The 15817-nt window shown below is 49.1% G+C and overlaps 2 protein-coding genes across 4 annotated transcripts in view; both read right to left on the bottom strand.

Annotated features, from left to right (window-relative positions):
• PLCH1 (phospholipase C eta 1) overlaps nucleotides 1-5981 on the bottom strand; it is an 80332-nt gene extending 74351 nt beyond the window's left edge. Inside the window, exon 1 of the mRNA XM_074911965.1 lies at nucleotides 5932-5981. The gene's annotated coding sequence lies outside the window, so the exon portion shown is untranslated. The remainder of the gene's footprint in view (nucleotides 1-5931) is intronic.
• A 3312-nt stretch (nucleotides 5982-9293) lies between these two features.
• On the bottom strand, nucleotides 9294-14021 carry C8H3orf33 (chromosome 8 C3orf33 homolog). Of its 3 annotated transcripts, none has more exons than XM_074912584.1 (5): nucleotides 13909-14021; nucleotides 13761-13820; nucleotides 11825-11978; nucleotides 10888-11048; nucleotides 9294-10460 (listed from the first exon to the last, which is right to left on the bottom strand). In XM_074912584.1, exons 1-5 carry the CDS (start codon nucleotides 13987-13989, stop codon nucleotides 10188-10190), a joined length of 729 nt encoding a protein of 242 aa, XP_074768685.1. In that variant the 5' UTR covers nucleotides 13990-14021; the 3' UTR covers nucleotides 9294-10187. The 3 variants fall into 3 exon arrangements, with proteins under 3 accessions (XP_074768685.1, XP_074768687.1, XP_074768686.1); XM_074912586.1 differs by lacking the exons at nucleotides 13761-13820; nucleotides 13909-14021 and adding exons at nucleotides 12135-12214; nucleotides 12737-12776; XM_074912585.1 differs by lacking the exons at nucleotides 13761-13820; nucleotides 13909-14021 and adding an exon at nucleotides 12135-13533.
• Between the last annotated feature and the right edge of the window lie 1796 nt (nucleotides 14022-15817).

Raw genomic sequence — 15817 nt, 5'->3', positions numbered from 1 at the left:
CCAGAAACAGCATCATCACCAACATCGCTACTGCCACGCCAGACCCCAGCTCTCTTCCTCATCCCCTGCACCAGTTCGGTCCCTTGCCCCAGTACCACGGATCTGCTGGAGAGCCTCAGGAAACCATACCCAGCTCCACCTGGCCAGCGCCAAGGAGCGAAGGGCCGGCAGCGGTGGCTGCGCATCTCCCTGCTAACGGCGCTGGTGGGAAGGGAGCTCCAGCCCGACCCTAACCGCAGGTAACTGGGACCACGCTACAGGACTGATGCCCCCAACCCGCTCCCCAAGCTGCCCTCCCGCTCCCCAGGGGCAGAGCGGGCAGGCTTCGCTGCACTGCACCGTACGTGGTGGCTGGCCGACAAGCTCCCCGGTCCGTTCCTGCCCGGTGCAGCCCACGGCAACTTCCCTCTCCATCCTACCCCCAGCTAACAAACAGCAAACCTTCACCTTCCCGCGACTGTTCCTTCTGATGGAGCTTTTGTTTCGAGTCATTTCTCGGCGCTTTCTGGGAAGTCATGAAAAGCATGTGTCAGCACAACTTGCTGCTGAGGAAGGCATTAGAAAGGATTTGAACTGACTCCCCATGGCAACAGACCCTGAAAGGGAATTAGCATTTGCTCCCCATTCCTCAAGAAGCCTAAATGGAATTTGTTTTTCTTCTGTTTAAGGAATTCTTTCCAGGAGGGCAGCATACCGCTGCCTCTACTGCCCAGCAGGCACAGCCTCAGAAGACACCTACCTGCACACCCTGTGTTCGGCATAACCGTCACCCCACCAGACACAGAACTGATGAACATGAGTAAGTGTACACAAATGTTTTCCTTACACAGCTTTCGGGTACTCCACACACCTTTCCGCTGCTTCTCCCAGCTCTCTGCACACCAAGTCACTAATCCAAATCATTTTTTTGGTTTTCCCGCACAAAGGTTTTCAAACTCTACATGTTGAATGCAAACATCTCTCTACACTGGAGACCTGAATCTAGAGAGAGAACTCACTTCACATTGGCAATGCTGGTTTTTATGCACCATCAACAACACCACATCTTCAGATTCTATTATACACTTTGAGATTTTTATGTTTTCTCCAATTTCTTCTATGAACTTCACCACTCACTTCAAAGTAGGCAGAGGAACACACAGCGAGCCCACAACTGTCAGTTCCAAGAGCCATCCACCCCAGTATGAACGCTCCCAAAATCAGGGGAATTGATTAATCTCAAAGGCCGTTTGTGAACTCCTGGAGATTCCTAGCTCATGCCTCAAGTCTCCAGGTAAAAACTGGAATAAGGGGGAAAAAAATAAACCAACTTTCCCTCCCATATGCTGGAGATGATAAATTTCCCCAGACTCCAATGAATTACACTACTGCATGCAGTCAAGAAAATCAACTCCCGTTCACAGCACTCAGTCCAGCAGTGCCAATGCTGACTGGGGTGAACTCTTGAGTGTCAGCAAAAGCTGAGCCCTGGTCTCCCAAGAACACATCCAGCACAGCTTTCAGCTGAAGCTCTGCCTAAGCACCACCTCGCCTCATGCACCTCCGCCTGGAGCATGCAACATGAAAGGCGAGTGAAGGGAGTAGATGTTCACACAGAGATTCAACGCATTGAGAAATTCACTGAACAGCTGCTAATAACACATCTTTAAGACCTCCTGAAAATACCTGGCACAGACTTTAAGATCTCTTCCCAACAGCAAAACAATGCTTTAAAGACACGAAGTCATGATAATGAACATGAAGTGTAAGCTTACTTTGTTCTTACCTATCATAATTTTAGATAATCACAATTCTCTTTCTAGAAATAAAACATTTCTCTCCTGTAGGTCATTTCACAGCTTTAAGAAGGTCCTGTTCTTCCTCGACAGAAACACACCCTGTAAAAAACAGGCAGTACGCAGCGCACCAAATCACACCTGAGAGCAGCCATCTCTCACTAGGAGTGAATATTGAATAATTTGAACAAGTCATTTTCAGACACAATATATGAGACGCTATTAATATATGAGACTATTCCTCACAATGGGCAACACGGCCATTTCAGTAGCTGAAACAGCTGCTGCTGAACTTAAGCTATCGCTCTAACCTATGAAACCCTGGATATTGCTCAGGTGTAGCAAAGAATATTTCAAACAATGCGATAAAATACAAAGATAAAAATGAGAAGCCTGGAAGGGACTCGTGCCAGCGCAGCCAGCCATGCACATGGGTGATCTGCATCTTCTACGGTATTTGGCTGCTGGCTGACTGCTAGGCAGTCCCCCAAAGAGCAGGCATTTCATCCACCACCCGCCTTTGTGTACGTCATCAGTTGACACAGTTGGTAATCACCAGTATTCTTCCATTTTTTCTTGTGGGGATGCTGCCAAGTTTGCTGCCAACTAACGTGTCACTCACCCACGGCTGGAAACTACAACCAAGCAAAGAACATGGGAAGCACACTACGACGAGGCTCAGCAACACCCGTTTCAGCCCCGTGCAGCTACAGTCGACACGTCATCCCGCACTCCATCTCGGTGACACGCTTGGTCATGCTCGGTGTGCACGGGTACATGAGCTTTGTGTCAGCTCCAGTAAGTCAGGTCTGTCATGGGGCATGGACTGCTTCACACAGCAGCTTGTCCCCACTTGAAATTTCTTGCAAGCAACTTTGAGTTATTTCAAGTTGAAGAGACTCACATGAACATCTCTTGCCGACAGTGATACACTGCTTTAATGCACGTGGCCAAACGCCCTTGAAGCAGTTTTGCACCGGTCAGCAGTGGACTTGGGCCCCCGCAGGGGTACGCTGCACCCCCAGCATCGTGTCCCCCACTGCTTCTAGCACTGCAGCAGGCTTCTGCTCCCAAAGCCCCGTCAGCAGCTCTGCCCACCTCTCCCCTCCGCTCCTCTGCACTCGCCCTGTCCTTGAGGGAACCTTCGTATGTGCCTCTCTGCAGCAGCAGATACTTCCCCACCTTCTGGATCTCCCTTCCCATCTCTCAAACACGTGCTCCACCCCACTCCAGCTACCCAGGTACAACTAGAGAATCCTTCTGTAACAGCAGGTGACCAGTAAAAGGCTCTGTAAACCAGGAAAGCAGAAGGCAAGCTCAGATCCCTGCAGTAATGATAACGCCCTTAGTGACCATGGAGACTGGAAGAAGAAAGCCACCTTTGTCACAGAAAACAATTCCAGTTGCCTAAAATAAACAAGAAAGGGAAAAAAAAAAAACAAACACACACCAAAAACGAGCACACACACCTGTGCAGATGGGTCTGCACAAACGTTGGCCAACCACAGCGGTACTCCAGTGGAAGCACCTCCTGCTTATGGCCATGGAAGCAAAGACAGATTTATCCCTCGCAGAGCCCAGACCCCGTGGTCCAAACCAATGAGTCCCCGGCGTGCTGCTCGGCCCCACTCCACCACCCCAGGAACCACGCGTTGCTGCTTTAACACCCTCCCATCCAACAGCCACGACGACTGCCCAGAACATGCTCTGCATCCCACTATTCCAAGAGGAAAACACCATAATAACTGTTTCTAAAGTCCCTTCACTTCAACACATTCAAGTAAATTTGAGGCACTAATTAAAGAAGTTTCTGTAAGACCCTATGAGGCAATTAGGCATGGCAATCTTACCTCCTCCCAAGACACAGGCAGGAAAAACTGTCCTATTAAAGATAATACAGGAGGTAGCGAATAAACCTCTGCTTTCATGATGTGGAGTGTTTGTGATATTTTTTAACACTTAGACTTATTAAAAAAAACTCAAAGCAAACAAACAAAAAATCTACCATATCACCCTGTGTAGCTGTGGCCCTAATTTTGCCATCTAGGTTATCAATTTAAATTGAATTGGATCTTGGGTGACACCTTAAAGAAAGAAAATCCTTATGCAGATTTTATTAAAGGAAGACCATTCTATTTGTAGAAAGATTACTTTGTAGAGCCAACAGAAATACACAGCTTCAGCATTAGAGTATTTCCCAGAAGTAAGGGGAAGCTAAATACTGCATAGAGGACTAATCTTCTTTTTTGATGCTTATTATAGAACTGTTTTACTGCCCCGGGTATTTCTTGACAGTGTTTTAAATTACAGATCGACTCAGGCAAAACTGGGATCTGTTAATAGCGGGTGGCCTCTCCCTTGCTTTTACGGAGTGAATATTTTATTCTCCTTTACAAATACTGGCCATTTTGATCAAAATCATCATGGGACACCCGCCTCAAAGGGTGAAAGGACAGAAGCATTAAATCAATTCCCTAGGCAACCTCCCAAGCTGAGCCAGTATTGTTAAAATAATGAGTTGTGCACCACTCGATCCAAAACCACCAGCTGATCCCCATTTTTATAGACAATAGGTAGCATGAAAGCAGAAAGCGTTTGCAACTAGTCAGATCATTTTTCATAAGTCACACATCTTCAACTGATAACACACATTTTTTCTGTAATAGACTACTGGCATTTTTAAACCTAGAAAAAGCATCCTTCAAAGTTTTTTTAATTAAAAAAAAAAAAAAGAAAAGAAAAGTAGTGTTCTCAAACTTACTCCAAGGAGTTAACATTTAAAGAAACAGGAAGATTTTTTAACAGTGCACATGCACTTTGCTGTCTCACCTCCCAGCGTCTGCATTTTCTTTCCATATACCACACTATCTTTAACTTAGGTGTCTCGTTACAGGGTTGAACCCTGTCTATCTTTTCAATAATGTTACGTGCAGGTATTCCTTCACATTTTAGAACAACAGAAACTCAAATTTTGTTTTGCTTCCTCTAAGTTTTGTAACATACAGGCCAGAAGACTCAAGGACAAGTAAATCAGGAGAGTCCACTGAAAACAGACAAACATTGTGCTTTATAACTTGGGAGTTAAAGCACACTTTAAACAAAGAGCCTATGACTAGTTCATCAGATAAGGCTTATATCTTTCTCCCTGGAATTTAATAACACTTCTTCTAAAAACACTTTTCGGTCAGCTAGAGTTGAAGTTCCCAGAATTGCACAGCTGCTTAATTACAACAAAACACGCATGGAGTATAATTCCCAGCTCACTGTACTTTTTACTTGAAAATAAAATGTTTTATGGAGTAGATTATCAACCCTCAAACGAGGTATTTTTAGGAAGGAGTCAATCCAGCAATAGGCTTGACTCTTCTCAACTCGACCAAGCATGTTCCGTAAGCGCTGCACCCTGCAACACCCTTGGGGTGATGCCCTCCCTCCTCTCCGCGGGGTCAGGATTTCACGTTAAGCCTCATCTAACACGGTCTGGCCTAAACCATGCCAAGCGACTGCAGCTTTCTCTGGTTTTACCTCACCGCCAGACCGGGTGCTGCGACCGTTCCGACACAACCCTGGAGCAGAGCTTCCCGCGCCACACGGCAACAGTAGTTTTACCCCCAAGAGAGGAGGCAAAGAGCCCAGAAGACGACTGGAAGTTTATCCGGTGTGATTCATTATTTAACCAACAGAACAAACACGGCCGGCGCACGGGCAGGAGCAGCCCCTTGGGACTCCGGCCGACACCAGCGACACCCGGGGCACCGAGGAAGAGCCCCCGGCGCCGGCAGCTCTGCGGGCCCGGCCTTGCCCTCGGAGACCCCCAAAGCCGCCCCGGGCCCGCCCCTGTGGCCCCAGGGAAAGGGCAGGTGGTGGTTTTTTATAGTGTAACAGACACGCAGCGCCGCACCGACCAGAGCAATATTTTATCCGGGGAGGAAGGGGGGCGGGGGGAAGCTGCACCTTGTAAGCGCTCATCTTAACTTTCGGCTGCAAACACCGGGAAAACCCAGCATTAACTAACTCCCCAAAGGGGCGGGCAGCCCGTGCCCACCCGGGGACACCCCCGGCTCCGCCGCGGGAACCTCCGCGCCCCAGGGGCCGGAGGCTCGGGGCGCCCCGGCAGAGGAGCGTCCGCGCCCGGGACCATCCCGCCCGCACTTACCGCGCAGCGCCGGGCTCGGCTGGGTCCCGTCCCGCCCCGCCGCCGCCGCCACAACCTGCTCTCCCGTTCAAACGCACGGCGCCGCCGCCCGCCCCGCCCCGGCCCGGCCCGCCCTCGGCCGCGGAGCGCAGGGGAAACCCGGCGCGGCGGCTGCCCGGAGCGGAGCGCGCTCCCGCCCGCCGAGCGGCGGCTGAGGCCGGCGATCCAGCCCCGGTATTGCGGCGGCCCCGCGCCCGCTCCCATTCAACCTGCTCCATTGTGTGTCCGCTCCGAGCCGGCGGGGCGCCGCGCCGCCCCTCGCCGCCGCCCGCCCCGCTTCGCCTCACGGCTGCGGCGGGGCGAGGGGCCCTCAGCCCCCGCTGCCCCGGCAGAGCCTCCTCCCGGCGGCGCTCCCCGAGCCGGGGCGGGGGGCGGCGGGGGCGCGGGCTGAGGGCGCGGGGCGGCCCCTCGGGGCTCAGCTTCGCCCCGCCGGCGGCGGGCGCCATGGAGACGCGCGGGACGGCGGCGACCGCCGCACCTGCTGCGGGGCGGCACCGCCCGCGCTCCCTCACAGCCCTTCCTCATCGACCTCCCTCATCATCCTCCCTCACAGCTCTTCCTCATTGACCTCCCTCATCGACCTCCCTCATCATCCTCCCTCACAGCTCTTCCTCATTGACCTCCCTCACAGCCCTTCCTCATCGGCCTCCCTCATCATCCTCCCTCACAGCCCTCCCTCATCATCCTCCCTCACAGACCTTCTTCACTTGGCTCCCCCACCGCGTTGCCTCACAGCCCTTCTCTGCTTTGCTCCCTCCCCGGTTCCCTCCCATCCCGCCCTCACCTCGCCCCCTTCCCGCGCTCCCCCCAGGCCCTGCTGGCGGGACGCCAGAGCAGCCCCGGAGCCGCAGAGAGTGCTGAGGGACCTCCACACCCCCCCGGACGGTTTCTATCCCCTTTAAAAATCTGCCGTGAACTTCAAGGGCTGCTCACCTGCAAACCCAACGGCAGGGGAGCCCTAACCGGTACTTACTCAGCCCTCATGTCCCGGACAGGCCGCACCGGCAGCCGCCAAAACCTCTGGGCTTCCTCCCGGCGGGAGGCAGCAGGGCCCCGGCGCGGGCGGTGTAACCTGAAAACCCCGCTTTCGGAATTGTGACATTTTGTACCCGATGGTCCCGTGGGAGCCTGAGGAGCACCCTGCAGGGTGTGAGCTCCCTCAGACCAGGCAAGGAGCGGGAGTATCGCCGTGAACAGGCGCCGCCACCTGAGGGAGGCGGCTGCTGCCGCGTCCCCGGCGTGTCCCGAGGCCTGGCTGCGGCCTGGGCCGGGGGAGGAGGCGAGAGCACCGCGCCCGCCGCCCTGGGGGCTCCGAGGAGGGCCCGCAAGGTTTACAACAACCATTTGCCTTACATGCCGCACCAGCAATAAAATCCCTGTGCAACGCCAAGGATATTTTTCTTAGCGGGCCGCTTGGAGGCCTCTCCGCTTACTCCCTGTGATCTTTTTGAGACGTCGTGTTGCTCACAGCATGTTCACGGTGGCAGGGGCAAAGGCACAAGAGCTGAACACGTTTAATTCTTGTCCTTACTCCTAACCACACGAGAACTGCATCCCCTGCTTGGGAACGCTCTGACACTGCTGCTGTGGCTAAAAGGATGGGACAGTGCTCCTCAGAGGCAGCGTGGGGTGTTTTTATACAGTGGAGAAAAGTGCAGCTTCTCCCCCAACCTCCCAACCCGTTCCTCAGCTCGGTCCTGCAGAGCTATTTGTTTCTACTCCTGTTACAGCTTTTTCAATAGACAGGCCTCCCACGGAGACAAGATCTGCAACCTCTCAAGCCTTGCACAGATGGAAAGCACAGCTTTGAACTGAGCCCTGCTTTTTTTGAGGGGGGAGGGTGTGGTGTTGGGTTTTTTTTAAACAGATAAGCCCTGGATGATAAGGAAAAGAGCATTAACAAACAATTACAGGAGTTGACTCTCGTGAAATCATTTATCACTGCAATCCCAAATCCTGCACCACTCGATTACTCTTTAGACCAGCCTTGTCCGTGACAGCACTGATCCCGTAACAAAGCTGCTTCCTTGGCTTTGTATTCTGACCAACAACTGTAGTAAGAGCACATCCCAAAACTGCTTGTCTTGTGCAACAAACACAAAAAGAGATCAGAGGTCTGAACTCAAAGATTTAGACACACTTCTCTGTAGTTCCTTCCAAAATTATTTGTTAGACTACCTCACTGCCACCAACACAGGGAACTTTAAAAGTTTAGTTCAGATCAAGGGGATATAAATGACATAAATAATAATGCAGCTGTAGTGCCACCTTTTACAAATCCTTCATAAGCCACAACCTAACAGAAAGGATACAGCAATTTGCTGTAATTTAGAAAAATCTCTACGGCTTTTCTGAACTCCAGCAAAGGTAAGAAGGGCCAAGAGGCAAGCTGCGAGGGAACAAACTTGGTTCACATTTGCCCACACCTCACCTCTCCTTGCTAGAAAAGTAGCATGTGGTTTCCTGAGATCTTTGAGCTTTACAGGGGATTTTTATGATAAATCCTCCTATGAATCATTTACAAAACAAATATAATTCTACCTGGACTTTGTGTTCTAACTATTACAGAAAAAACCCTGTCATAACTGTACAATTATGCCCAGTTCAGAAAAGCTCTTTCTACTTACCAGATGTAGGAACATCCCTGAGAAGTGGATTATCGCTGAGGCTGAACTTGTAGTTTGGGGTTAAAAGTCAACTTTGCGTTTTGCTTCAGAGGATGCTATGGCTGCTCCCGAATCCCTGACCACCTGTATGACCTTCCTGTCCAGGTACCACAGCAGTGCTTGCCCAGCCCTTCAATATGCACAAAACCAGATGCCTCACTTCATTTTAAACAGGCACGGACACCTGGTTCCCAGCTCGCATGAAGATCTGCCTCTGCCCACAGAGCTGTTTCCTGCCCCTTACAGTCTTCCAACGCGGAGATTCATGGCTAGCTGCCCACCGCGCTCTGCAAAAAACAGCCTCACCTCTGAGAAGACCCAGGAACAAAAGTAGTAAAGAAGCACTAACATCTATTCTTATCTATTCTTACCCAAGGAAAAGCTGCCTTTTTTTTTTTTTTTTTTTTTTTTAGGATTCACAATTTTGGTCTGAAGCCAGCAGAGAAAATGATGACATTGCAACTAATTGTCAGACAAGAAATGCTCAGCTATTAAGGTATTTTGTACCACACTCTTCCCCCTAATATTTCATTGGCAAGGAATCACACAGAAAGAAAGAAAAACTGTAAAATGTTTCACTTGAAATAAATATTGGGACTGTGGGAGGTTAAACAAAGCTCAAGTGCTTGGTATATAAAACATGTAGTAACAATGAACATAAATTCAATCTTTATTCTGAGAATAGTTACAAAATAAATAGTAATACCCTCTCATAGTTAACACATTTCAAAAATGAAACAAGAATTTAAGTTCTTCATACAGCATGATCCACCTTTTCAAATTTCACGTTAAAGTTTTATTTTCATCTAATTTTAGTATTTATAGAACCATCAGAAAAAAACAGCGTTAAGTTTTTCCTCTTCAAGTGAATGTTGTATTTTAGAAATTTGGATTACTGACATAGTAATTTATATTCTCTGATATACCAAGCGATTTTTTTTTTTCCCCTGAGAAACTTCAGTTGTTATGACTTACCAGCTTTTTAAGATCAGCTGTAACAAATACCTTTTATATCGGTAACAATGCAATCCATTAGTCAAGAAGAAAGATTTTTAAAACACAAATTGTACAGAAAAGTAGTATAAGAACAAAATTCAAGCAAAACACTCGTGCAAACACACCACAAGCTTTGTAAAGGTCTGACAGGGAGTTTTCTAATGCATGTGGGCTACAGTCATGACACATAACAGAGACACAGTTAAGGCCCTACCTGTAACTAACACTCTGCACCTCTTAAAAACTGGTCTCTCGACTGCTTTTAGCGTTGGTTAACACAGCTGGGTAGGTAATAAGCAGGTGACAAACTTGACAACTAATTTAGGACATTACTGTGGAAAAGTTCAGCTTCAGAACATTTTAATTTGTGGTTTGCATACTACTACTAAAGTTCAATCCCGCATGGATTGTAACATGGCATTAGGAAACTTCCCAGGTTTTCTGTTCAGGACAGGGACCCTCAAAAACCATGGCATTGATTTTTATCATAAACTTCTACTTTACACCAAGCACATCACACAGGGAGCTGGCATTCCTCCAAGCAAGTCTGCCTTTCTACCTCGAAACAGAGCTTCTTAACCAGCTCGCAAACTCTTTCAGTGTCCGTACAAATTTATTGTTGGCTACACAATCTCTAATTCTTTCAGAGTAGCTTTCTTCTTTCCATATTCCTTTATTTTTCTTCAAGGCCCTTAACTCTGCTTGAAGCAGCCTCTTATGAAGTTTCCAGTACAGGCGGGAATCATGATGCAGTCCTTCAATCCGCGCTGTTCTGCCGAGCCCTTGTCTCAAGATCTCTTCATTTAAGCACATGCTGAGAAATCGACCCTATAAGAAGGCACAATAAATATGATATTCACTTCAGCTTTAAAACACCTTTTTTGTGTGTGTGTATGTGAACTCCCTCTGAGATACAAGCTTTACTTATGGCTAAATAGACGCTCTGGCAGAAAGAGTTAAAAGTTAAGAGGAATCCAGCTGACAATAGTAATGCAACACATTTGTGAGAGAACATTTGCTGGACTAAATATTAGGCTAACCAGGACTACACAATATGGCCTAGTACTACCTGACAGAGAAATACGCTCGTGTCACAAATCAGTCTGCAGAAATACCGGTCTTGAAATCAGATTTACAAACACAACAGTTAAAATATGTATCAAGATGAAAAAATTCCTTAAATGTAATGAGGTGACTGTAGTTACACAATTCAGTTAAACTGCAGATAAAAGTAATTTTTTGTCATGATATTTACCTTATTTATTAAAACAAGGCACTCGAGTGCCGAGTCCTCCCTCCCGAGCAGCTGGAACCACACCATTTGCCTGGGTTTCAACTCCTGCCGTAACCAGGCCGTGCCGCTGGGAGCCAGCTCCACCCCAGCCAGCCTTACCAGCAGAAGACCTTTCGATTGCCCTGGTTGCAGACAGAGAAAACTTTGTTACTGAATGCAGCAAAGGAAATCCATGCTTTGCCCCTCAGCTGATAGTAATGAATTCATTTGCATGCTCTTAAAAAAAAAAAAAAGGAAAAGAATCCATGTTAGTTCCCCAAAGCACTACTTATTCACGAGTAAGAATTTGGTCGCACCTCTCCTTCAATAAAAAAAATTAATTCAAGATAGTGTAAGTGGTTTAAGGTAGTTTGTTTTATTTTGCATACAAATAGAACCGCTTGTGTTATCAGCCACTCTCATTTTATCTGTAGGGGCAGACAACAGGCAAGAAGCTCCAGCCCCTGCAGGTATTTGTGAACAGAGCACCAGCACCTGCGGGTATTCCCAGAGCCAGTGTGGCTGCAGAGTTGAGGGACAACTGCAAAGCCACAGAAAAACTGTCCGAAACCAGCAAGGATGGGTTTGTGTATGTGGCTGCCAGATCCTCATCCCTAAATAAACACACAAAGCCCACAGAGGGTTTTTGCCGGGCAGGAGCTGAGCTATGCAAGTGAATGAGCTGTCAGAAAAATATCAGGATAATGATGTTAATTAATACAGTGTCCTGGCAAGCTCTCTCCCCAGGTCTCCTCGCAGTCCTTTTTTCCCCAGTTCCCTACCTGCAAAATATGAAAAGACCAAAAGAACTGTACCTTAAACCTTCCTCTCCAGCTTGCCACTGCCAGTTCTCTGCGCAGACGCACCAAGAACAGCACCATTTCCTTCCTACCCTTGCTCTTCACCTACTTGTACTTACATTTTCTCTGTATCGATGTAATGAAAGGAATGCTAATGGGAATGTGTTCAACTTCCAGGCCTTTCTCCGTGATGTGATGCAACGTCCCCCGCAATTTCACATTCTTTTCTACGAACTCCACAGGTATATCCAAAGCACTTGTAAACTTCGTTGTCTGTTAATGGAAAGAGTAAGGCAGTTAAAAACAAAACAAAACAACAAAACCCGAAGTGCAGCAGTTACAATCACATTAAATTGACAACTTCTTAAAATAGTTTGGCAAATGACAGATCTACTTTTAGACAGCACGGGCAAGTGTATATATATTTACCAGTGAGGAGCTGCAGAAGCCATTACGTGCCAGCCTTTGCAGACACTTGGGGATGTTCCCTGTTTTACAGGACTTGCAGTCTGAAGGGTGGGTGTGAAAGCAAGGTTTGAAAAAAGAACGAAGTGACATTTTTTTGAACAGTGCAGATTGAAGTTCACTTGATTCACGGCTAAAAAGAGTGTTTTAGAAGTGGCCTGGATGGTGCTAGAATAGGGGTGAGAGGAAGCCGCAGGAGCAAAGAACAGACACGCTGAAAACAAAGGTGGAGCAAGGAGGGCAGAAACAACACGGGCTTTGATAAGGGAGTAAAAGTGAAGAGGGACAAAAGCAGGTGTACACTTGGAACAGATCACAAGAAGATTAAATGTGATACCACAGGCCTCGATTAACGGGAGGATTCAAAGGGGCCGTTACATGATCACACGGGAACACAAAGCTTAGCAAAGACTCGGCCAGCAGCACCCACCTGGTTTAGGGGGTGGAGGGAGAAGGATGGGCGCTGGGGATTTAAGACACTAATGGGGATTTAAGACACCCAGAATTTAAGACACTGGGGTCGCGAGGTCTCACTGGAAGGAGCCTGTTTGTTGTAGAACACTGACCTACACGGCGGTGAAAAGGGCCCATCTGCTTGGGTACGGCTGCTGGGATGCACCCGCCCTTGGGGGAAATAAAAAAAGCAAAACACCACGACTGAACTCCAAGACTTTTCTCCTGTATGTTATTTATTCAGTAAACCTCCCCATTTGTGGGCTGCGTGGCCTCCCGCTAGGAATACAGAAATTCAGGACCTCGCAGACTGAGGGCCTGAAGGGTTTTACAAGCATAAGTTTCCATGTCTGATGGCATTTGCACTGGGAGTTCCAACAGCCCGGTTAACGCATGTACAAACCCTTGGTTTAAAAGAAACACAGTAAAAAAACAGAAATAAAAAAGGAATTTTGGCACATTTGTAGTTCAGGCTTTCTGATGAGATTCTGAAGTAAACACTGTACCCATGTTCTCTCATAGCAAACTGCATATGGAAATGTACAGAGTGAAGATCAGAGGAATTATTATTTTTTAAACATCTGGAAGCAACGGGGAGGGGTCTCTCCCCACCCGCGGATTTGCCAGGGACCGGCGGGATGCGCTGGCACATGCCCTGACCGGATCATTTCGGGAAGCGCAGGAAGATTTGAGTTCAAAATATCCAATAAATCAGCTCTGTTCATGGCAGGAGGGAGAAAAGATGCGAGGAAACCGCCGCGATTTCTGCTCGTTTGGCCTCGGAAGCCGCAGCCGAGAGGAACGAGCAGCTCAAGCCAGACACACACGCACACACAGACACACACAGACACACACGCACACACAGACACACACGCACACACACAGAGACACACGCACACACAGACACACAGACACACACACACACAGACACACACACACACAGACACACACAGACACAAACACACACAGACACAGACGCACACAGACACACACACAGACACAGACACACACACACACACACACACACACAAAAAGGACGGTGCCTCGGCTCTGGCCGCCCAGATGCCGCTTGCGAGGGGACAGCGGCGCCTCCCCGCGCGCCCCGGGCCCGTCGCGCCCCGCCGTGCCCGCACTCACCATCCGGAGGCTGCGGGCCAGCACCAGCGCCCCGGCCACCGCCATCCCGGCGCTCAGGCTCTGCGGGCGGGGGGGAGCGGGCTCAGCCGGGCCGGGGCTCAGCCCCGTTCCCCCCCGCCGCTCGCGTGTGCCCCCCCGTCCCCGTTACCCGCAGGAGGCCGAGGTGCGCGTCCGCCCAGTCGGAGATGCGGGCCAGGCCCTCGGCCGCGCCGCTCCGCCGCTCCGCCATGGCCCCCGCAGCGCCGCCCGCCGGCCCGGAGCGGCGGCGACAACCGGGGCAGCGGGGTTCAGGCCGCAGCAACGACCTTCCCCAGGCTCCCACGCTCGCGAGGTTTCACCGTCGGGCCCCGGTTTGTGTTTAAAGCGAGCGGGGGAGCCCCGAGCCCGCACACCCCCGCTCCGGGCGCTGCACGCAGAGAAAAAACCACCTCGGGGCAGTGCGGTGTTCAGCCTTGTTGTTTATTCCTCTCCCTTAATTCAAAACTAACAAAAATAGTCGTCGTTCATTGCCAAAGGGCTCAAGCCAAGCCCTGCCCTCAGCCGAATCGCACCCGGATGGTCTTTCAGAAAACACGCGCTGTAAGCACACCATCGGACAGCGGTATCAAACTGGAGTTACGGTTACACAGACCTTCCTCTTCAACCCAGTCCCGGGTTCCTCCGTGAACAGGCTGAGGTGACGGTCACACCTCAGGATTCCAGGGAAAGGCCAGGTGTAGTTAGGATTTATAATCCAAGGCAACAAAACCCGTACTTGTATCAAAACTTTTTATCTAAGGTTCAGACTAAACCAATTCTTAAATTACTGGCTGTGAGGTGAGTTGGAGAAGTATTACCCCTGCAATTTTTTTCATAACAAGCAGTAGAGTTGTTAGTTTTACTTTATTTACTGAGAACATTTTAAGTAATGAATACAGAAATAGTGCAAAATCTAGTTTTCAGCAGAACTGTAACCTGTAGCCAAATAATTTGGATGCAGACTGCTGACTCTGCTACAGTTTGTGTGCTGGGTGAAACATTAAATGAATAGCATCATCTCACTGGAGGGGGCGAGTCAGAGATTATCGCTGCCTCCAAACCCTCAGTGGTGCCGTCCCCGCGGCGGGGAGGTGCTCTGCCTTCCTGCCGTGGACTCCCGGGGTTCAGTGACTGAACTCCCCACTCTCCTATTTTATCAGATCAAAAATCACCTGAACACCCGGAAGACAAGGAAACAGCAGCGTTACGGGAGGCGGAGAACCGCTGACGAGGGGCACGGGCAGACTCTGGGGTGGGTACGGAGCCAGAGCCCGCAACCCCGCCTCGCACAGCGGTCAGAACACACATTTTTTTTTTTTCTGGGTGCTGGGATTACGGGATTGCGGTTTGGAGTACGGGTAGGTGCTTGGGAAACAGTAAATTACGCCACTGGTGAGTGTGGGTGCCAATGACCTTTAGGGGGGAGCTGTCCTCCACCTCTCCTCCGTGTCCAACCCTTCCCTTCCCCTGGGACCCCACTCACCTCACAATGATCAATGATCCTGCTCAGGAATTTAAACCAGAATAAACCCTTTACCTACAAAAATCCCATTTCTGCCATTTCCCTTCCACTAGAGATAACACACACCTGATGCACCAGGCCCACACAGGGATCTACAGCAGTACCTGGTACCACCCACCTCCTCCAGTTCCCATTTCAGTAAGACTCCCAAGGAAAGTTTTTAAACATTTTTTAAAAGATGTTTAAATACAATAATTCTAATCTTTAAAAAAAAATAATATTTCACTTTAAGATAGGCTTGGGAGAAAAAAAAGTAGGAAGACCAAAAGTTTACTGGGTCATTTCATCAACCTGCTAATCAACATCTCTGACTTGTATTACAAAATAGCAACACAGATTAAAAAAACCCCTAATCCAGCAGTTGTTTCTCTAGTGTGAAAGAGGAGATAGTTAATATAGGCCACATTTCATATATATTCCCATGGATTTGGAGTTTATGTCTAATTTGGATGTTGTCAGGATCATCTGTCATACAGATAAGCAATCCTCCACCCGTCTTTATTAATATCGAGTTTCA

Source organism: Athene noctua, chromosome 8 (genome assembly GCF_965140245.1).
Source record: "Athene noctua chromosome 8, bAthNoc1.hap1.1, whole genome shotgun sequence".
NCBI classification, from domain to species: Eukaryota; Metazoa; Chordata; class Aves; order Strigiformes; family Strigidae; genus Athene; species Athene noctua.
This window is presented reverse-complemented; position numbering and strand designations above follow the sequence as displayed.

Bases quoted from the DNA above. Each gene is read 5' to 3' on its own strand.
- C8H3orf33 (XM_074912584.1), bottom strand. From the start codon at position 13,989: ATGGCGGAGCGGCGGAGCGGCGCGGCCGAGGGCCTGGCCCGCATCTCC. The intron at 13,821-13,908 runs GTAACGGGGACG...CCCCGCCCGCAG, and splicing joins CGCACCTCGGCCTCCTGCGG to AGCCTGAGCGCCGGGATGGC. The intron at 10,461-10,887 runs GTAAATATCATG...GCCTTCTTATAG, and splicing joins GCCTTGTTTTAATAAATAAG to GGTCGATTTCTCAGCATGTG.